The 23,515-nt window shown below is 43.7% G+C and overlaps 1 protein-coding gene across 29 annotated transcripts in view; it reads left to right on the forward strand.

Annotated features, from left to right (window-relative positions):
• Positions 1-23,515, forward strand: part of LOC106612695 (dystonin) — a 189,989-nt gene that overhangs the window by 60,647 nt on the left and 105,827 nt on the right. For 27 of the 29 annotated variants that reach the window (XM_014214222.2, XM_014214117.2, XM_014214148.2 and 24 more), the window contains 14 exons: positions 8,042-8,208; positions 12,340-12,452; positions 13,069-13,175; positions 15,823-15,942; positions 16,474-16,569; positions 16,683-16,810; positions 20,101-20,194; positions 20,452-20,606; positions 20,750-21,203; positions 21,314-21,442; positions 21,612-21,689; positions 21,805-21,966; positions 22,955-23,059; positions 23,354-23,449. In XM_014214222.2, the coding sequence (XP_014069697.2) occupies positions 8,042-8,208; positions 12,340-12,452; positions 13,069-13,175; positions 15,823-15,942; positions 16,474-16,569; positions 16,683-16,810; positions 20,101-20,194; positions 20,452-20,606; positions 20,750-21,203; positions 21,314-21,442; positions 21,612-21,689; positions 21,805-21,966; positions 22,955-23,059; positions 23,354-23,449 (2,004 nt within the window). Of the gene's footprint in view, positions 1-4,629; positions 6,138-8,041; positions 8,209-12,339; positions 12,453-13,068; positions 13,176-15,822; positions 15,943-16,473; positions 16,570-16,682; positions 16,811-19,640; positions 19,918-20,100; positions 20,195-20,451; positions 20,607-20,749; positions 21,204-21,313; positions 21,443-21,611; positions 21,690-21,804; positions 21,967-22,954; positions 23,060-23,353; positions 23,450-23,515 lie in introns of those variants that run through there. The other 2 variants (XM_014214210.2, XM_014214255.2) reach the window with 2 other exon arrangements.

Genomic DNA, 23,515 nt, shown 5'->3' on the forward strand with positions numbered 1-23,515 from the left:
TGAAAAAAAAACAAGATCCGACTGGGAAAAATAGTTTTGACGTAATCCAACTCAGAATTCCAAGTTGGAAATTCTGGCATCTTTCTAGAGCCTCGACTGTCTGACCTGAAGATCACTGACGTCATAATTTGACCTCGTTTTTTCCCCTGTTGTCTTGAAAGCACCATGACAGGTTAGTCCAGTAATATAAAAAGCGAATTATTTGCAAATTATTTCAATTTATACCCAGCTATGCCTTGCAAGTGCTACACAAACTGATTTATTTTGTTGTCAAAGCTCGAGTTTTGAAATATATTTTGGTCTGAGAAGAACAATATTGGTAGGCCAGGTATATAGCCAGTATGCTGTGATAATGTATTAGGCCTACTGCACAAACCTCATTCTTGCAGAACTGTTTTTATTAGGTTAATGGTTAACTTATGTTTAAAAAAATCTGAGCGGCAGATCTCAGCTTGCTTTTTGACTGCGAAAGTGATCTTGACTTGAAAGTTTGGTGACCACTCATCTAAACTGTCAGTTTCTCTTTTTATAGCTGTTGTTCCCTCGTTGGCCACAAGATGTCAAGCCAGTCTAACAAAGTGTCATGCCTATGGTTATGTTAACATAGGCCTACGCCTGTGGCAGTTTGCCTGCTGGTATATACAGGTAACTGCCAAAATAAAGGAAACACCAACATAAAGGGTCTTAATCGGGTATTGGGCGACCAGGAGCCGCCAGAAGCGCTTCAGTGCGCCTTGGCATAGATTCCCAAAGTGTCTGGAACTCTATTGGAGGGATGCGAAACCTTTCTTCCATGAGAAATTCCATCATTTGGTGTTTTGTTGATGGTTGTGGAAAAAAAGGCACCGCTCCTGAATCTCCCGTAAGGGTTCAATTGGTTTGAGATCAGGTGACTGAGACACACACACACACACACACACACACACACACACACACACACACACACACACACACACACACACACACACACACACACACACACACACACACACATAGAGGACAACACTGAACCACTCACCTCACAGCTCAATGAGAGGAACTGCATTGTCCGCAAGTGTGTGTGTGTCTCAGAGCTAATAGCTATCTGAGCTGAAATGGTGAAATGGTCATTACGTGTTTGTACTGTTTGTGCTTCAGTGTTGAATTAAAAGGAGGGAAGAGGTTGGACATGTCCCTCCCTCCAGTGTTACGTGTTGTGTGATGATGAGTGCAGGAAATAGTTTGTTTGTATAGAGTAAGTGTCCCTTCCTTCGTCTCGCCTGCAGTACTAATGTTCATCTGTTTTCGGTGTCCCTCCTTCCATTGTTTTCACAGGCTACAGTCAACAACAGGCCCCACACCCTGAGAACATTTGTGCCCATGTCTGTGTAGTACTACACACCGTCTTTACTGTGTTGCTGCAACTACATTCACCAACATGCATATGGAAGCTATAGGCTTGTATTAGGGGTCAAGGCGTAAACCCCCACACACACGTCTGCACACTGGGGGATGTATGGCACATCAGTAGCAGCACTAAGATGATCTAGTGTTGCATTTCTGAGGCCTAGTGAAGCACAACTCGCTAGTGCCCCTCTCTCTCTCTCTCTCTCTCTCTCTCTCTCTCTCTCTCTCTCCTCTCTCTCTTCTCTCTCCCCCTCTCTCATCTTTCTCCCCCTCTCTCATCTCTCTCCCCTTCTCTCCCCCTCTCTCTCTCACACTCCCCCTCCCCCCTCTCTCTCTCTACCCGTCCCCTCTCCCATCTCTCCCCTCCCCTCTCTCCCCTCCCCTCTCTCCCATCTCTCCCCTCTCTTTCTCTTGCTCTTGCTCTCTCTCCTCTCTCTTTCTTTCTTTTGCTCTCTCTCTCTCCCCCTCTCTCTCTTTCTCTCTCTCATTCTCTCTCTTTCTCTTTCTCTCTCGTACTCTCTCCCCCTCTCTCTCTCTTCCCCTCTCTCTCTCTCCCCCTCTCTCTCTCTGTCTCTCTCTCACTCTCTCATCCTCTCTCTCTCCCCCTCCCCTCTCTCTCATCTCTCTCCCCTCTCTTTCTCTCGCTCTTGCTCTCTCTCCTCTCTCTTTCTTTCTTTTGCTCTCTCTCTCTCTCCTCTCTCATCTCTCTCTCTCTCTCTCTCTCTCTCTCTCTCTCTCTCTCTCTCTCTCTCTCTCTCTCTCTCTCTCTCTCTCTCTCTCTCTCTCGTACTCTCTCCCCTCTCTCTCTCTTCCACTCTCTCTCTCCCCCTCTCTCTCTCTCTCTCACTCTCTCATCCTCTCTCTCTCCCCCTCCCCTCTCTCTCATCTCTCTCCCCTCTCTTTCTCTCGCTCTTGCTCTCTCTCCTCTCGCTTTCTCTCTCTTTCTCTCTCTCTCTCTCTCTCAGGCCCCTGCTATGGATTATTAATATATCTGGCACAGTCAGTCTGCAGGCTTGACTACTGGGTTACAGTATGGGAGAGGAATGTTAGCAGTAGCTAGCGTTATGACACCCTGACCTAGAACCAGACCATGGTAGAAGGACATGGACAAATAAGCACTGATAGTTAGCGTTATGACACCCTGACCTAGAACCAGACCATGGTAGAAGGACATGGACAAATAAGCACTGATAGTTAGCCACAGTTCATCTACAACAGAAAACTCCTTGACAATCCAACAGACAGAGAGCAGTGATGTCTCGTTGCATGCTTCAACATCTACCCTCTCTCCTCTGTTGCCTGCACATCCCAGACTCATCGAGGTCTGGTAAAAACACAAGAAAAGATTGAATATTTTGAAAGTGAATCATTTGAAGTGCTTGTTGAAGAATAATTAACGTTTTTTCTTATGGCTTGGAATCATAAAACATCCTGACAGGTAGCTTGGGTGAGGTGTGCCTACACCTGCCCCTGTCACTCATGCAAGCCTTTGGGCATTTGTACTAGCTAGTAGCTATGGACCTGTAGATTCTTGATTTTTCAGGGTTGCAGGGCACAGAGGGAGAAAATGTTGATCAGTTATGTGTGGGGTTTAAGTCCAGCTGGCAGAAACACAATGTGACATAGCGATGAACCCAACCCTGTTTGGATGCTACGTGACTCTATCGAAAAGGTTTTGGAAGGACTAAGTTGACATGACCTTTTGTATGATGATCCAGCCATTCGGTCATGCTCATCCAATGACATTGTATTACTTCTCTGATATTTTTTCTTTTAAGAATGTCTTCTGAGAATGTGTCATTCATCCGTCACTTGCTATGGTTTGATAGGAACTGAAGCTCTAAACTGTAGAGATTGAAGTTATACAGAAATGTTTCAGACTATTACCTCTGGTTGACAATCGGTTTACAAAGCCGTCTCCCAGGTGCGTTTACATACTGAATACATTGAAGTCCCTCTGGTATTCCCTACAATGGGACACATATTGCATATCCCCCCTTGGGACAAGGCATTGAGAAGACTGGTGCATTGTCTTCCTTTCATGTGAATAACTGCAGTGAAACCTGAATACACTGCCATGACGATGCTCCATACTGTAGCTCTTTGGTCTCTGCAGTGTCGTCTGACTGACAGTCAAGGTCTCCAAGGGTTACGGTCAAGGTCCTGTTAGATGTCTCAATAAACTGAGGTTCGGAGAGGCACACGAAAACAAATGTGTAGGCTTTGACTTGTTTCACCAGGGTAGATAATAGGGGTGAATGTGGCAGGATAGAGTCTTCCATCTCAATATAATGTACACGTCTCTCTCTTTTCCCTCCTTCCATCCTTCCACCCCTCTCTGGCCTTTGTTATTGGCGGATCAAACAAAAGATTGAAGACAGAGCTATTTGCAGGGAGCACTAACATCCTGTTAGACAGGTGGATAAAAAGGAAGAAAGGATAAAGTATGATGAATTTGCAAAAAAAGGCTAAGATGAGTCAGCAAAATATAGGCCTATATTTTAAGACTTTATTCGATGCTGAAAGACTGTAATTACATTTTCCACATTGGTTTGCAATGAATGACCAATTACAGTTTTTCAAAACTCTGATATTATTGAAACACCACATGAATGAATATGAATATTTACATAGTAAGTAGATTTCTATGAAAGTAAAAATAGGCTGCTCATGTGTTGTGGTTGATCAAGTAGTTTTGCTTTAGTGCTAAGTATACTGTGTATTGTGTATGTAGTGCAGCCAGCCAGGTATACATTATGTAAACTGCAGGGCCTAGCAGACTGTAACCTTCAGGGGAAATGTCACTGCCATCAGAATAGAGCCAGAGCCTGGTGGGACAGTTATTTTTAGTTGGGCTGTGCAAAGAAATGATTTATACTATTTCAATCAACACTCATCCTGAGGCCTTGCCAATTTCACTCAATTTGTCAACTCACTTGTGGTTGTTCGGAACATTTTGTTGAATATTTAAAAAAAAACACAAGCTTTATATGCCTTTCATGGACCGTACTTGCTACATATGTCACATATATAATGACATATAATCAAATCATTATGTTTGTTCCATAGGTCATATACATGAGTCACTTCCTGTGCAAAGTGTATACTGTATTTGCCCCCATTTGAAATGGGATTGCAATGGTCCGATTGGATAATAGTGTTTGTTTAAACCATTGGACTCAAGCCCCACCTCTGGCTTTGCGATTGTATACAGTCTGATTAATAGGCAAAGTGAAAGTGCTTTGTTAGCCTAGCAGGATTTGCATCGGCTGCTTTTGTTGACACATGCTGCCCTGTTATTTTTAAAGCCCCTATGATAGGCCGTACCAAGCAGAGAGAATCCCTGCCTATCAGGTTAGGCCAACTTTCTGAGCAAAGTTTTCCCATACGGTGTAATCAGTGGTCATCAGCCGGCAGAGCAGAAAACCGACAGCCATCTGATCCTGTCCCGCTGCCGCACCTCGCTCCCTCCGCTCTCCTCAAACAGGCAGCCTCGTTACAGACAGGCACATTTGGGGAAACTTAACACCCGAAGGGGGTCTGGAGGTGCCCGTGTTTACACTTCAGATGAGGAGGACATCACAGGAGGACAGATGTAGGACGTGGCTGTGCGTCTGCCTCTCCTGCAGTGCATTTATGGTGTTGTTGAATTAGCCGGGCCAAGGAAACGTTTCAAAGGTCAGAGACTGAGAGACGATTCCTGAGAGCAGAGCAGAGTTGAGAGGAGAGGAGAGCAGTCACAGAAGAAAGGAGTGACAGAAGGAAGTGCCTGGGACATTTTAGCTTCTTCTGGGAGACAGACAGACTTTCTCTCTCCAGCTAACCCAGCGCTGTGTGGAGGGGAGGGGTGTTTGTGTCTGCTGCCGGGCTGCCGGGCTGCCTGCCGTAGATTTTTCTCCGCCCCCTTGGAGGAAAACTATGGCTGCCTCTTTGTGGAATAACAGAGCTCTGGATCAAGTTAAGTTCACTCACGGAATCCCAACGTGAAATTAGAAGGAACGTAACGCTGTTTATAGAAAGGGAACTTAGGACTGACAGTCATGGGCAATGTGTGTGGCTGTGTACGGGGCCCCAAGGAGGAATGCTATGTGGACCCCACCAAAGCTCCGCTCAGCCTCGAGTCCAAAGAGCTCCGCGGCCGGCGCTACTTCCAGAGGAAGAAGAAGAGGAAATCGGGGGAGTTTCAGCGGCCGGAATCCCTCCGGAGCCGAGGAGGAGAGAGTGTCCAGAGTGAGGAGGATATACCCAGAAGGGTAGAGCACCAGCATGGAGTAGACAGGAGCATCAGGGAGAGCCAGGCTGGGGCACCGGAAGGGGAGACACCCAGACCTAGGCTGGGAAGTATCAGCAAAGGGGTGTATGTTGGGGAGGTCCCCAAAGTTCCTCTTGGGAAGAAGTTAGCATTACGATCTGGACGGATTCCTGGACACCAGACAGACAGAGAGGAAAAGCTCCATGGCATCACCAAGACCTCCAGGAGTATCACTCCTAAGCATGGTCTGCTGGAAAAGAAGCTGCTACATAAGCAGCTGAGGCGGGCGGTGACATTCGGAGCTGTGGAGCATATGCTCCGGACCCTGAGAGGAGGTGGAGATCACAACCTAGAAGGGCTCCCCAAAATCATATGGAGCACTCAACTGCACAGGAAGAGGAGGAGGAGGTTTCACAGCTGCTCTGATGGAGGGTCCCGCTCTCCAGATTATCTGGAGCCTCTCCAAGCATCTGCCAAGTGTACATCCGCCCAACAAGAGGTAAACCAAGTGCAGGCTATTTATAGCCAGCCAACATGTGTGGACCAAAATGTAATGTGCCACTGTATCAGTAGCTTGCTACTGTAACTCTGTAATACTGTACAACTGGTGGCTTGGTTTGGTTCCTCTTACATGATACAGATGCACTGTTTTCTGAAATAGCAAACATGATCTTTGCTTTCGTATGTTTTCATTCTTCTATGAAGTGTTGTTCTATTGCAGTGGTGTTGCATAGAGACAGTGTTTGTGTTGATGTGTGATTGAACCTCACGGCACAATCTTTCCGTATGCTGTACTGGCAGACTGCTAACCGCCATTTGCTCTCTAAAACCAATCAGAAGACAACTATTATTATACTATGACATAGTCTAAGATTCCCTTTGAGTCAAACAACAACATAACTGGCATCATCACATGCTGTGATGTGGAGCTGTAATTTACAGCCTACAAAGCCACAACACATGGACACAGAGATAATTACAAAGCACTGAGTAGTTAATTAACTTGTTTCACTGGTATGATTCTCCTCACAAGATATTTCACTCAGCAGTGTTTCTTGTGAGCCTCACCTCTGCTCGAGCTTGGCTACTAAGATTCTACCCATTATGTCAAACCAGATTCTAAACTGTTTTTTGATCTTTAAAATGTTGTATACCTCAGTGATAAACAGCTGGCATTTGGAAAGGTTATTTGTTCTCTTTGATTCTCCTTGAAATGTTGATGTTTTGATTGCCCAGGTCCATATAACCCACCCCCTCCTTACTTCTAAGACACAGGTTATATCAGTGTCTGTGTTTTGCTTCTAGATTTCCCAGCTTTCGGATTCTAAAGGTAAAATACCAAAGGAAGCAGCTTATCATGACAGGACCACTATTTTCCATGACGTAATTCCAAGTATAGGAAAGTGCAACAACCTTGGGGTCATTTGAGCAATTTTTACACAATTTAGTGGTCAATCTGGCAGCACATAGCATCATCTTTTTAGTATGCCCCCAAATCAACTGAACACAACTGCTACAATATGTCGTGTTACTCACATTCAACCCCAATTTCAATGTCCATTTTTGCTTGCTCACCGGTTTGGGACAGATTTAGGGCTAAGGTTAATGGATAGTTGGAATTTTGTTGACAGTTAGTTAGTTAGTTAGTATGCTGAACATCTACAAACCATATATTTGGGACTTTCCAAATAAAGTCCTACCATCATTTTGCTTACTCAACGATTGTTAAAGTGTAGCTAGGTCAGCATTGCCTAGCGAAACATGAAGCATGACAACACAGCAGGAAGAGGTTCAAAGGTCACTTCCTGTTGTCAAGGTCAGAGGTGATCATGTTTTTCCTCCAGCTATAGATACATGGAATTGCTTCCTGATGTCGACTGTGTTGAAACGTCAAGGGAATGTGTTTGGTTTAAGATCATCGTACCGTCACTCTTTAACCTGTGCCAACAAATGGATTATTTATTATCCAGCTGCCAATTTGAGATGTCCAATAGGGACACTGTGGTTCAGTATGAACCAAATAAGGAATTATATGAATTTGGTGCAGACATTTATCATGTGTGTATTCATTCAACACAATATAATGAATTTAGCACATTTATGTTGTTATTAGTTATTCTGTCTGTGACTCTAGAAAGGCTCCCAATTCAAACATATGTTCCTAACATCTGAAGTATTTCCATCAGGTATGATATACATTATTGTCCCCGATATAGTCTGTCTCACCCATATGCTTGATGGTAATTTAGGTGTCTGATGGTAATGTAGGTGTCTGATGGTAATGTAGGTGTCTGATGGTAATGTAGGTGTCTGATGGTAATGTAGGTGTCTGATGGTAATGTAGGTGTAATGACTAGTTTGTGTTGTTCCTAATAATAACTTGTTTGTGTTGTTCCTCTCCAGATCTCTGAGATCCATGTTTGCGGGGAGTCTGAGGACATGACAGCCAAGGAGCGGCTGCTGATGTGGTCCCAGCAGATGACAGAGGGCTATGTGGGCGTACGCTGTAACAACTTCACCACCTCCTGGAGGGACGGGAGGCTGTTCAATGCCATCATTCATAAATACAGGTAACACTATTTACAAATACAAGCAATGCCATCATTCACAAATACATGTAACACCATTTACAAATACAGGCAATGCCATCATTCACAAATACAGGTACAACACCATTCATAAATACAGGTAACACCATTTACAAATACAGATAACACCATCATTCATAAATACAGGTAACACCATTTACAAATACAGATAACACCATCATTCATAAATACAGGTAACACTTGATATACGGAACCTGTATCTGAAAAAGAGACCCCTGTATCACCAATCCCTATATTTAATTTAAATTCCAGCACAGTGGCCTTATTGTTTGCTTTACAATCCTTTTTTAGGGATTTTATATATATATATATTAAAAAAAAATGTAATTAGTCTTTCATCAGGGTTTAACTGGAATATCACCTCATGAGTATATTTCCAGTGTATAACAACAACAATTTACAGTTCATAAGAACATAACTATTTTCCTCCTTTGTTTACTTTTCTGTCTTTTGCTGAGTCACATCTGTGATTCACCATCACATTTTGAGTCTTGGACTTCTCTCTTTCCCATCAACCCAATAAGGCAGCACTTAGTGGTTGGATTTTCAGTTAGACAGTATCGGATTTCAGACCCTGTATATTCTACCTTGTTGGACTGACCTAAAATGACATGAACTAGACTGAAGTAGATGGAAAGGTATTTCTACTTTCTCCCGCCTCCCTTTTGTTTGTTATGGTCAATGTCACATCACTATTTGCAGTCCAAGCCTTCTCAAGTTCAATGGACACATAACTCAACACAAGTTATTGACGTATGTGTGGGTCATGTGGAATTGTTTAACTTAAACATTGACCTCTTTTTGGCTGGCCTGACTGTCTTTGGCTCTTGAGCAAACACGTGTTTATTTCTCTGGAAAGTCAGGGACTGCACTGCGTCCCTAGGCATTTCCTCTGTAGTTAGCTTACTATTTACAGGATTATATTACATTATATTACAGGCTCATTTTACATTGCTAGCTATTTTTTCCTCACACTAAAACTTTTCTACAAACAAATATGTTTTCTTCAATGAGAAGTTCCTTACTAATACCAACATATTTCAAGAAGTATAGTATGTGATGAAATAGCTGAAATAACCTAAAACATAACAATGCAAACCAGTCAAAATGATTATTTGCGAAAATACTACATTTGTGCTCTTCCACTTCCAAAAGTATTACATATTGTAAGGATCTATGTGTAGCTGGTGCAGAGGAGTCAGGCTCAGGACAGCAGAGATGAGTAAATAAAAATAACTTTACTTAAAATAATCAAAATACAAGAGAATTACCAAGCCCACAATACGGACCACAATACAACAATCACTCACAACCAAACATGGGAAACAGAGGGTTAAATAATAAACAGGTAATTGGGTGAGTGAAACCAGGTGTGTAAGACATAGACAAAACAAATGGAAAATGAAAAGTGGATTGGCGGTGGCGTCGACCGCCGGACGCCGCCCGAACAAGGAGAGGGACTGACTTCGGCGGAAGTCGTGACAGTACCCCCCCCTTGACGCGTGGCTCCAGCAGCGTGCCGACACCGACCTCGGGGACGACCCGGAGGATGAGGCGCAGGGCGATCCGGATGGAGACGGTGGAACTCCCGCAGAAATGAAGGGTCCAAAACGTCCTCCACCGGCACCCAGCATCTCTCCTCCGGACCGTACCCCTCCCACTCCACACGGTACTGAAGGCCCCTCGCCCGACGCCTCGAGTCCAGAATGGCTCGAACAGCATACGCCGGGGCCCCCTCGATCTCCAGAGGGGGCGGAGGAACCTCCCGCACCTCAGAATCCTGGAGTGGACCAGCCACCACCGGCCTGAGGAGAGACACATGGAACGAGATTAATACGGTAATCTGGGGGAAGCTGTAACCTGTAGCATACCTCGTTCAGTCTCCTCAGGACTTTGAATGGCCCCACAAAACGCGGGCCCAGCTTCCGGCAGGGCAGGCGGAGGGGCAGGTTTCGGGTCGAGAGCCAGACCCGGTCCCCTGGTGCGAACACTGGGGCCTCACTGCGGTGGCGGTCGGCGCTCGCCTTTTGCCGCCTCACGTCCCATTGTAGGTGCACATGGGCGGCGTCCCAGGTCTCCGAGCGCTTAAACCATTCGTCCACCGCAGGAGCTTCGATCTGGCTCTGATGCCACGGTGCCAGAACCGGCTGATACCCCAGTATGCACTGGAAAGGAGAGAGGTTGGTGGAGGAGTGGCGGAGTGAGTTTTGGGCCATCTCTGCCCACGGGATGAACACCGCCCACTCCCCCGGCCAGTCCTGGCAAAATGACCGCAGAAACCTACCCACATCCTGGTTTACTCTCTCCACCTGCCCGTTGCTTTCGGGGTGAAAGCCTGAGGTGAGGCTGACCAAGACCCCCAGACGTTCCATGAACTCTCTCCAGACCCTGGACGTGAACTGGGGACCCCGATCAGAAACTATGTCCTCAGGCACCCCGTAGCGCCGGAAGACGTGTGTAAACAGGGCCTCCGCAGTCTGTAGGGCCGTAGGGAGACCGGGCAAAGGGAGGAGACGGCAGGACTTAGAAAACCGATCCACAATGACCAGGATTGTGGTGTTGCCCTGTGAGGGAGGAAGATTCATCAGGAAGTCCACTGACAGGTGCGACCACGGCCGTTGTGGAACGGGTAGGAGTTGTAACTTCCCTCTGGGCAGGTGCCTGGGAGCCTTGCACTGGGCGCACACCGAGCAGGAGGAAACATAAACCCTCACGTCCTTGGCCAAGGTGGACCACCAGTACTTCCCACTAAGGCAACGCACTGTCCGACTGATGCCAGGGGAGGGTGACGTGTGGGCCCAATAGATCAACCGGTCGCGGACAGCAGACAGAACGTACAGCTGGACACTAGTTTCGCTCCGCCGGGCTGAACTTCTTCGAAAAGAAAGCACAGGGGCGGAGCTATGGTGGTGTGCCCGAGCGCTGAGAGAGCACGGCTCCTATCCCAGCCTCGGACGCGTCCACCTCCACTTTGAACGCCAAAGAGGGATCCGGATGAGCCAGCACGGGAGCCGAGGTTAACAGAGCCTTCAGGTGACCAAAAGCCCTGTCCGCCTCAGCCGACCACTGCAGCCGCACCGGTCCCCCCTTCAGCAGTGAGGTAATGGGAGATGCTACCTGACCAAAACCCCGGATAAACCTCCGGTAGTAGTTGGCAAACCCTAGAAACCACTGCACTTCCTTTACCGTGGTGGGAGTCGGCCAATTACGCACGGCTGAAATGCGGTCACTCTCCCTCTCCACCCCTGAAGTGGAAATGCGGTACCCTAGGAAGGAGACGGACTGTTGGAAGAACAGACATTTCTCAGCCTTGACGTACAGGTCATGCTCCAACAGTCAACCAAGCACCCTGCGCACCAGGGACACATGTTCGGCGAGTGTAGCGGAATATATCAGAATGTCGTCGATATACACCACTACACCCTGCCCGTGCAGGTCCCGGAAAATCTCGTCAACAAAGGCCTGGAAGACTGATGGAGCATTCATCAACTCGTACGGCATGACGAGGTACTCATAGTGCCCAGAGGTGGTACTAAATGCCGTCTTTCCACTCGTCCCACTCCCGGATACGCAACAGGTTGTAAGCACTCCTGAGATCCAATTTTGTGAAGAAGCGCGTCCCGTGCATTGACTCGATCGCACTGGCGATGAGAGGCAGTGGGTAGCTATACCTCACTGTGATCTGATTGATCCCTCGATAGTCAATACACGGGCACAGACTCCCATCCTTCTTCTTCACAAAAAATAAACTTGAGGAGGCAGGTGAAGTGGAGGGCCGAATGTATCCCTGCTCCAGGGATTCGGAGACCCATGTTTCCATAGCCGCCGTCTCCTCCTGTGACAGAGGACACACGTGACTCCTGGGAAGTGCTGCGTCTACCAGTAGATTTATCGCACAATCCCCCCGTCGATGAAGTGGTAATTTAGTCGCCCTCTTCTTACAGAAGGCGAGAGCCAAATTGGCATATTCTGAGGGGATGCGCACGGTGGAGACCAGACTTTCCACCGTAGTCGCACCGATGGAAGTCGTGACACATATTAACATTTCATAAAACAGATGAGCTCCTATTAGTATGTTCTCTTCCTTTGCAGACCTGATCTGGTGGATATGGGCAGAGTGTCGGCTCAGACTAGCCGGTCAAACTTAGAACAGGCCTTTGGTGTGGCTGAACGGCTTGGGGTGGCCAGACTACTGGACCCCGAGGGTGAGTTGTTCTGTTTATCCACATGCTCGTCCGTAACAGTTTGTTTGACACAACAGGTAAACATTTGCCATTAACACTTCTTTGCTAGAGTAAATCAGCTTGAAGAAATGCAATGCATTATTACCCGAGTGGGGAGATGACTTCTAAACACAGCTTTACTTACAGATGCAGGATCTTCACTTGATCACCGTGCTGCAGGAGAACTTTCCTGCAGTGCAGGAAATGTATAACTTGTTGTGTATTTAAGCTTTAAAAAGGCTTCTAAACTGTGTAATTTCCAATTTCAGAGTTTATTTTCCCTTATGAAAAATGTAATAACCTCTAAAAATATTCCCATTAATTGTAATTCACATATTATTTGACATTTCAGGTTGCTGCAGGATTATTTTCCTGCTATAGCAAACAGCCTCAAATTAAGATCCTACAGTTATACTGGCTGCTATTTGTTTTATTAGATGCTTTACAAAATGAAAACGACACAACAAGCATATGGGATAAATAGGATTCAAATAGCCCAGAGTACTGCTGTCTGATTTGAAATAATTTCTGGTATCATGTACAGTACCTTATGATGACCGTGTTGTGTATTTGATTTAATTTCACCTTTTCACACCAGACGTGGATGTGCAGTCTCCTGATGAGAAGTCGGTCATCACATACGTCTCCACACTGTATGATGTCTTCCCTAAAGTACCTGATGGTGTTGACGGTATCAATGCAAATGTACGTACATGATGAACAGATTCTTGTACAGCACACTTAAATCTCCTATGCAATTATAGTTAAGAAAATAGTTTTGTATTTAAAAAAAACAATATAATGAAAGCAAAATTCACCTCAATACAAAGCAGCATATTCCTATTAACAGCATGGGTTGACTTATACCTTTTAAGCCATTGACTGCTGTGTACTTTCCTCTTGAAATCGAACACAGTAAAATGTGTTTATATGAATGTGATTATCACCATTTTAAATCAATCACTGCATGTACAGTTGAAGTCGGAAGTTTACATACACTTAGGTTGGAGTCATTAAAACTTGTTTTTCAACCACTCCACAAATTTCTTGTTAACAAACTATAGTTTTGGCAAGTTGGTTAGGATATCTACTTTGTGCATGACACAAGGAATTTTTCCAACAATTGTTTACAGACAGATTATTTCACTTATAATTCACTGTATCACAATTTCAGTCGGTCAGACGTTTACATACACTAAGTTGACTGGGCCTTTAAACAGCTCCAGAAAATGATGTCATGGCTTTAGAAGCTTCTGATAGGCTAATTGACATCATTTGAGTCAATTGGCGGTGTACCTGTGGATGTATTTCAAGGCTTACCTTCAAACTCAGTGCCTCTTTGCTTGACATCATGAGAAAATCTAAAGAAATCAGCCAAGACCTCAGAAAAAGATTTGTAGACCTCCATAAGTCTGGTTCATCCTTGGGAGCAATTTCCAAATACCTGAAGGTACCACGTTCATCTGTACAAACAATAGTACGCAAGTATAAACACCATGGGACCACGCAGCCGTCATACCGTTCAGGAAGGAGACACGTTCTGTCTCCTAGAGATGAATGTACTTTGGTGCGAAAAGTGCAAATCAACCCCAGAACAACAGCAAAGGACCTTGTGAAGATGCTGGAGGAAACAGGTACAAAAGTATCTATATCCACAGTAAAACGAGTCCCACATCGACATAACCTGAAAGGCTGCTCAGCAAGGAAGAAGCCACTGCTCCAAAACTGGCATAAAAATCCAGACTACGGTTTGCAACTGCACATGGGGACAAAGATCGTACTTTTTGGAGAAATGTCCTCTGGTCTGATGAAGCAAAAATAGAACTGTTTGGCCATAATGACCATCGTTATGTTTGGAGGAAAAAGGGGGAGGCTTGCAAGCCGAGAACACCATCCCAACCGTGAAGCACGGGGTGGCAGCATCATGTTGTGGGGGTGCTTTGCTGCAGGAGGGACTGGTGCACTTCACAAAATAGATAGCATCATGATGATGGAAAATTATGTGGATATATTGAAGCAACATCTCAAGACATCAGTCAGGAAGTTAAAGCTTGGTCGCAAATTTTTTTGACCTTTATTTAACTAGGCAAGTCAGATAAAAACAAATTCTTGTTTTCAATGACGGCCTAGGAACAGTGGGTTAATTGCCTTGTTCAGGAGCAGAACGACTGATTTTTATCTTGTCAGCTCGGGGATTCAAACTAGCAACCTTTTGGTTACTAGTCCAACACTCTAGCCACTAGGCTACCTGCCGCCCCAAATGGGTCTTCCAAATGGACAATGACCCCAAGCATACTTCCAAAGTTGTGGCAAAATGGCTTAAGGACAACAAAGTCAAGGTATTGGTGTGGCCATCACAAAGCCCTGACCTCAATCCTATAGAGAATTTGTGGGCATAACTGAAAAAGTGTGTGCGAGCAAGGAGGCCTACAAACCTGACTCAGTTACACCAGCTCTGTCAGGAGGAATGGGGCAAAATTCACCCAAATTATTGTGGGAAGCTTGTGGAAGGCTACCCAAAACGTTTGACCCAAGTTAAACAATTTAAATGCAATACTACCAAATACTAATTGAGTGTATGTAAACTTCTGACCCACTGGGAATGTGATGAAAGAAATAAAAGCTGAAATAAATCATTCTCTCTACTATTATTCTGACATTTCAAATTCTTAAAATAAAGTGGTGATCCTAACTGACCTAAGACAGGGAATTTTTACTTGGATTAAATGTCAGGAATTGTGAGTTTAAATGTATTTGGCTAAGGTGTATGTAAACTTCCGACTTCAACTGTATATTTCACACAGATCCTTTGAATTCACATCAGTGACAAGTATTTTTTCCTTACCTTTGGCATACTTACTGTATTTTTCACTTGGATCTCGACTTTGATTCGAAACTTGATTCTTGGCTGGGATTGGGCACAGAGGTTATATGCAAATATGCATTCCTTTGCATCACTCATATGTCTAAAGGAAGGCATTTTTTTCAATCTGGCTTTGTTGAGGCAAATACTGTAAGTCTGAGCAGGATGCTAAAAGGGAGTATTTAGCTGCTGAAAGCCCTCTGAGAAAATTGTGGAAATGTTGTTTTAAAGGCTATGGAAGAATGCTGAGATGTGTGTACACTAATAACCACAGCAAAGAGTCTTAACTACTTATTTTTGTAGTTTAGTTTGTATAGCACCAACTGTTCAAATAAATATTATGACAAGTTGCCCTATAGATGTATTGCTTGAACGACTTGAAATACGCTCAAAATACGCTCTACCCCAAGAACTTGGTCCATTTGGAAAATGCACACATCCCTACATGAGCCAATGTATTGATTAAAACTGATCTTTTTTTCTTAACAGGATGTTGATATCAAATGGGTAGAGTACCAGAACATGGTGAATTACCTGATCCAGTGGATCAAACACAACGTGGGATTGATGTCAGACAGAGCGTTCCCTAACAACCCAGTGGAACTAAAGGTAAAGCACAAAGGAAACGTGATTACAGATCAAATGCAGATTGAATGAACACATTTTCTGCCATATTGAATGGTAGAAAGATCCCTAATTTGATCAATAATTAACCTCCAATAAGCCTCCAATATCTGGAGTGTTTGTCTAGTTGGTTTTCAGTAAGCTGGATATCAGTTTATAGAGCTTGGCCCTGAAAGCCTGAGGCTAAGAGCCCAAGCTCTCTGAGGCTTCAAATGGCCCCATAAGTAGCGTCATGTTAATGAAATGGAATATTAAAGAGAGCTATATTGACAGGTGTCAGAGAGCAGCTCTGTTGACTTCAAATAGTCTATAGCTGCTAATACAACATACAATACAACTGTGTGGTACAGTCATTTCAAAGCAGACTAGTGTGAGTATACACAGATACTAGATGCATGTATAATAGCATAGACAAAATGTATTGATTCTACTGATTCAGTATTTCTGTGATATGTGGCTATGTTTGCACTGAACTAATGTTTTTATGTATTTATATATATATATCTGTTTTTACAGGCACTTTATACACAGTACTTGCAGTTTAAAGAGAATGAAATCCCGCTGAAAGAAACCGAGAAGAGCAAAATCAAGTATCTTTACAAAATGCTGGAGGTATGCTACCGCGACGTACACTCACTTGTTCTTTAGAGCCTGTCAGCTCTTTCCAAACCAGCAAACTACAATGAACTTCACTAAGATGTTGATGTGTATGTGTTGGGGGACAGGTGTGGATGGAGTTTGGTCGTATCCAGCTGCCTCAGGGGTTTCACCCCAATGATGTGGAGAAGGAATGGGGCAAGCTGATCGTGGCCATGCTGGAGAGGGAGAAGAGCCTGAGACCTGAAGTGGACAGGTATGAAGGGTCATCCTTCTGATGCTGCTGGTGCACCACACACTACTATGATTTGTAATTCTAATCCTGTATTTACCTGACAGCCATGTAAATCATGTAAAATACATGAGCTAACTAAGATTGAAGATTTTACCCAATTGCCTGATTAGAATGACTATGAAAAACTGTATTTAGTGATTGGTTTCAGGGTCAATGGTGAGTGCTCTGGTGAACTGCTTATTTGGGTTACATGAAGTCCCCCTCTTTTATAATTAGATGTTTGTGTCTAAACTTCTGTTTAAGGATGTGCAGTAATTTGATTATTCTGTGGTTCATGAAATGACATGGTCTTTACCTTTGTACATGCTGTGGTCTGTGGTTCTTCAAACTGAGGTATCTATTTTTTTCCTAAAAGATACTTTCTATGTCTCTTGTCAGGTTTGTAGGCATTAATTGTGCTGTGATTCCATGCCTAGTTTATCGGCTCAAGCCATTCAGTGATATTTGTCAGGTACTTTAGAGCGCTGATGGTGGGTGTTCCCATCATTTCTTGTCAACATCAGATTGTTTAGAAGCTCACATTCTGGCACAGTCACAGGCACATTGTACTCTTATCATGTCATCTCGCATTAATGGTTTTTGGACTGCAGGTACTATTTATGTTGGAAATCACCTGGCTTGTTGATATCTGGTAATGTTGTGTGATATAGCATACTGTACTAGCATACCACCCTGCATCCCACTGCTGGCTTGCCACTCAAACTAAGCAGTGTTGGTCCTGGTCGTGCCCTGGATGGGAGACCAGATGCTGCTGGAAGTGGTGTTGGAAGGCCAGTAAGAGGCACTCTTTCCTCTGGTCTAAAAAAATATCCCAATGCCCCAGGGTAGTGATTGGGGACATTGCCCTGTGTAGGGTGCCGTCTTTCGGATGGGACGTTAAACGGGTGTCCTGACTCTCTGTGATCACTAAAAGATCCCATGGCACTTAATGTAAGAGTAGGGGTGTTAACCCCGGTGTCCTGGCTAAATTCCCAATCTGGCCCTCATACCATCATGGCCACCTAATCTTCCCCATCTTCCAATTGGCTCATTCATCCCCCCTCCTCTCCCCTGTAACTATTCCCCAGGTCGTTGCTGTAAATGAGAATGTGTTCTCAGTCAATTTACCAGGTAAAATAAGGGTTAAAAATGTAATAAATATAACTGATTGCAAATAAACCTGTAACTGTAATCTATTAAATGACCAGCAAAAATATTGTAATCGGATTACAGATTTGAAAAACTAAATTAATATTTATAGGATTACTTTTAATTCAGAAAGGATTATTATGCCACTTTTCTGTTTTCTCAATGACATTCACTGATACTGATTGAGGCTGACCACAAGTCAGAGACCACGATGAGGAATCACCAAATGTGTTTGATGGATAACGGGAAAAGATGAGGAATTGGCTTTTGTAGGCCAAAGTCTTCTAATGGTGCGACTGCTGTCGGCATCCAAAGATTATCCAACTTTAATAAATGTTTAGAGCTAAGGACAACAGCAGTGGTGGTACGGATATCACTTATTATTGATATCTATATAGCGCATTGATGTGAATCACACTGCTGCCCTCTCATTTAGCTACTTGTGCGTTATGGATTGTGGTTGTTATGGATGGCTGTTCACAAATCTAAATGTGTATTTTAACCCAATAATGGTTGAATTGAAGAAGTTTAAGCTGCTTATCAATCATTGTTTTTGTGACCAGTGGACAGACAGTGAAAATGCACTCTTGCAACAGCTGCATAGTGTGGATCCCAGCCAATGGAAGAAAAGTTTGAGGGAGTTCCTCCCTTCTAAACTCCTCCGTGGCATTGTGCTCCATACTGTCAAAAATGAGTTTCATTTAAGAAGACCATGAGTGGAGCTATTATTGCTCAATTTAATTTGTGTTGATAATTTTTTTTTGCATAGGCCTCACGGACACATGCTCAAATTGGCATACTTTTGATAGACTTAAACAGCTGCAAATTATCGAGATACCAGTGTCACCAACAAAAACGTAAACAATAGGCCTATAGCAAATGCAGAACATGGCATACATTTTTCACATGCAAATAGCACTTTTCGGTAGTGCTCAAAGCATGCCATTCCAGGAGAGCAACATTTATTTTTCGACTCGAAGCAATGAGTACAATCACTCCTCCATGACAACAACATCATAAACAACAGAGTTGGCTAATAAGTCCTTCGTTTTTGGGTTATGCTCAGGTTAAACAATTTGGCTAATCTATGTTACCAAGACCTATTACTGAAGATCAAGGGGTATTAAATTAATTGGAATGACTGGAAATCTGACTAACTTTGTTTTTAATGTAAAGATATAGGCTAATCAAATGATAATCAGTAGTAGAAATCAGTGGGTTAGAAGAAGCCTACATAACCAACCCATAAAGCAAAATGCAACATTCATTTATGGCCAGCTATGTAAACATTGATTTATCCTGCAATAGATGTCTATCAATTTGTAATATACATTTTTGTCTTCTTCTAATGCCTCTTAAGGGGAAGGTAATCTAAAAGTAACTGAAACTAATCAGATTACGTTACTCAGTTTGAGTTATTCAAAAGTTACGTCACTGATTACAATTTTGGAAAGTTACCTAGTAACTGTAATGGATTACATTTAGAAAGTAACCTACCCAACCCTGACTGTTACTGTCTGAACATGTAATGAATTGTACAAATATTGCCATGAGCTTCTATGGCCGAGGGCAACATGTTCTTTAAGGGGTGGGTTCTATTTTATTGTCTCTTCACCTCGTTGCATGAGGACAAGGATGGGCCTATAAAAGGGGGAGAAGAAAACACTTTGTGTCAGTTGGACCTGTGAGTGTGTGTATGTCTGTGCTGGAGTTCCTATTTTAGATGGAAGCGAGATTAGCTAGCTAGTGTGATTCTTTGAGTGGCTCAATATAGTCCTATAGTCTTCTAGCATGCACAACAACATGGCATACAACATGGGATACAGCACTGTCTCGTCTGTGAGCAACAGCACTCTCTCAGGACCAGCCATAGAGCCGCTGCTCACCAGCACCACAGTCTTTCCAATGTTTCTCAATAACAACTCTGTGTATGGACCAAGGTGATGTTATCTATTAGAAGTCAGGGCTGTCCAAGCTTTTCTTGTTTGTTTGTTTGTAGATGTATTTTCTGCAGATGGGATTTTCAAATGGAACTGATGCCATTGCAGTGCCACACCTTTGTTGTTTATTCTGTAAAATTACATCTTTAATATGAATGTCAATTATTGTATTTTTTCTTTTAGGCTTGAAATGTTGCAGCAGATTGCAACCAGAGTCCAGCGGGACTGTGTCACTGGAGAGGACAAACTAGCGTTAGCACGAACTGCCCTGCAGTCTGTAAGTAAATAAGAATGTGTTCTTAACTGACTGGCCTAGTTAAATAAAGGTTAAATGTCAAAAATAAAATAAAAAAATAAAATAAAATTGCAACAGCATATTCACGACAAAAGCTCAGAATACTCCAGGTCCTGCTTTTACTGATGTTTATTTGATGATGCAAATTTTGTGTCTATTTTTTTACATCATTATTGTTATTGAATTTTGTAATAGAAAAGTACATCACCGACTGTTTGGACATTTAATTTTTTTCTCAGGATGCTAAGAGACTAGAGTCTGGGGTCCAGTTCCAGAACGAAGCAGAGGTCTCTGGGTACCTTCTGGAATGTGAGAACCACTTGAGACAGCAGGTGGTTGACATCCAGATTCTACTGGACGGGAAGTTCTACTGCTCCGATCGGCTTGTTCAAAGGTGCAAACTCACTGCTTTCTCTAAATGCCATGCAACACATATAAATAAACATAACATTTGTTGTGAAATGTTCATTAAACTGATAAAAAAATCATTAAACTATATTTCTAAACATATCATTGTGTGTTGTGTGTATGATCCAGGGTATCCAAGCTCCGTGACGACCTGCTGGGGCTGAGGGCAGAGTGTTCCTCTGTGTACAGTGAAGGACGCACCCTGACCACCCAACAGACCAGGATGATGATCTCAGGCATCACTCAGAGTCTCAACTCAGGCTTCTCTTCATCGAACCACAACTCCAGCCTCACCCCTGGAGGCCTGGGAACTCCCGGTTCCACCTTCACCTCCAGCTTTACCCCGGGCCTCACCCCTGCCCTGAGCCCCGCAATGACACCCAGCGGCATGCAGCCCGGGTCAATCCAGGCCTATATGGGGGGCGGAGGAGGGGGCATGGATCCGGGATCCCTCCAGCACCACAAACACATGCAGATCCGCAAGCCCCTGGGCAAGTCCTCGCTAGTGGACCCCAACATGACCAAGGAGGAGGTCAACATGAACTTTGTGCAGGACCTGATCAACTGGGTGGAGGAGATGCAGGTGAGGATCTACATGTATTCACTGTACTGTTAGTATAATCCTATACACTTTGATATTTGTGATTTAGACATTTTGAGACCAATTCTTAATTGTTTTCTCTTCCTTTGAAGGTGCAATTGGATCACGGAGATTGGGGAGCCGATTTGCCAAGTGTGGAAACACATTTAGAGAACCACAGAAGTGTTCACAGAGCCATCGAAGAATTTCAAATGAGCCTTAAAGAAGCCAAACTTAGTGAGGTATGTACAAGCAACAGTCCGCCTATTCTGCAAAGTTTTTGTCTGGACAAACTTATAAATATCTCTGTGCATCACATTCAGTTGTTTTGTTTTGAGTGCAAACCCCTCAATGCTGCAAAGTTTTTAAATGTCAACTAATAAAAACATATGGTATGTCTATTTATCTCAGATTCAGATGACCCAAGCGCAAAAACTAAGTTATTCTGACAAGCTGGGCAACTTAGAATATCAGTATGGGAAGTTACTGGTAAGTTTCCTGTTAAAATATTTGGTAGTTCTAACTAACAAAATAATTACTTCTCTACTATTTTTAATACCACATGGATAACCTGACTATTTCCTGTGGTTCTGGGCTTCTGTAGAAATGTTCGCGGGAGCGTCAGAAGAACCTGGAGAGCCTGCATGACTTTGTGTCGCGGGCCACCATGGAACTAATCTGGCTCAACGAGAAAGAGGAAGAAGAGGTTGCTTTCGACTGGAGCGATCGCAACGGCAACATCTCCAAGAAGAGAGAGTACCACGCTGTGAGTCCCGACACTGTTCAGAACATTGTATTTCCATATTTTGCTCACAGAATATAATATCATTATTCAGTTCTTATTCATTCTTGTAGACAATTACTTTAACATTATAGGTGTGTTTATTAGCCAGTTGTTGGTGACTTTGAGGCTAAACATCTGAGCTATGCATTTCTGGCATGGATCCACCGCTGGCATGTACAGCCTTCCCACCAGGAAGTGGGTTTGACTTAGTTGACCTAAAGGGATTAACACATTTCCTTCTGGGGAAACAATATCTTGTGGAAATCTTATTTCTGAGGGTGGTATGTTTACGCTGAAAACAAAGTAGGCTACATAACGTATGGGTGGAAATTAGTCATGGGGCTTGTTTGGGGCTTACATCATACCATTTAAACACATGGATATGGCTATATTACCAATGTCCTATTCATCTTAGAATAACTTAGATGAATCGGTTCAATGTGTCTCCAATGGGATTTGGTTCAAGCTGGTATTTAGAGATACGTGCCATACAAGCCTCTTCCAAGTCATAGTGTAGGTATCCTGAGTGGGAAGGGATTGGTCTCAGGCAATGGTTGGATGCCAAGGACGTGGTGTGACATCTCGGGTGTCTCTCTCTCTCTGTCTCACTCTGTCTCACTCTGTCTCACTCTGTCTGTGTCTCTGTCTGTGTCTCTGTCTGTGTCTCTGTCTGTCTGTCTGTCTGTCTGTCTGTCTGTCTGTCTGTCTGTCTGTCTGTCTGTCTGTCTGTCTGTCTGTCTGTCTGTCTGTCTGTCTGTCTGTCTGTCTGTCTGTCTGTCTGTCTGTCTGTCTGTCTGTCTGTCTGTCTGTCTGTCACTGTCTCTCTCTCTCTCTCTGTCACGGTCTCTCTCTCTCTCTGTCTCTCTCTCTGTCTCTGTCTCTCTCTCTGTCTCTCTCTCTGTCTCTCTCTGTCTCTGTCTCTCTCTGTCTCTGTCTCTGTCTCTCTCTGTCTCTGTCTCTCTCTCTGTAGGATCTGATGAGAGAGTTGGACGACAAGGAGAAGGTGATCAAGTCTGTGCAGGATAATGCAGAGAACCTTCTGCAGGAGAACCACCCTGCCAGGCTAACTATCGAAGTAAGCCCTGTCTGTGTTTACAGATGTCACATAACCACTCCATAACCATCTGATATAAACTGCTTTAGTGTAAATCCAATATTTTTTATATGATAAATCAGTTAGATTGTATGTCTCAGATAATGAGGTAATTTGTCCATTCAAATATAAATATGATTACTCATTTTCAGCTAAACCTGCGTTGGTGCTCAATAGTGTCATACACAACATTTCAATTTCTTCACTAACTTGTTCCTAGAAGAACAATCATAAGGTATTTTTAATTGTAACATGTTTCTGTGTGGAATCCTCTAGGCATATAGAGCAGCCATGCAGACCCAGTGGAGCTGGATTCTACAGCTCTGCTCTTGTGTAGAGCAGCACCTGAAAGACAACACAGTCTATTTCGAGGTAAGTTATCTGTTTTCCTCAAACAAATGAATGAAGGCCTGCTAGTTGCAAAAAGCTAATCTGATC

Source organism: Salmo salar, chromosome ssa01, assembly GCF_905237065.1.
Source record: "Salmo salar chromosome ssa01, Ssal_v3.1, whole genome shotgun sequence".
NCBI classification, from domain to species: domain Eukaryota; kingdom Metazoa; phylum Chordata; class Actinopteri; order Salmoniformes; family Salmonidae; genus Salmo; species Salmo salar.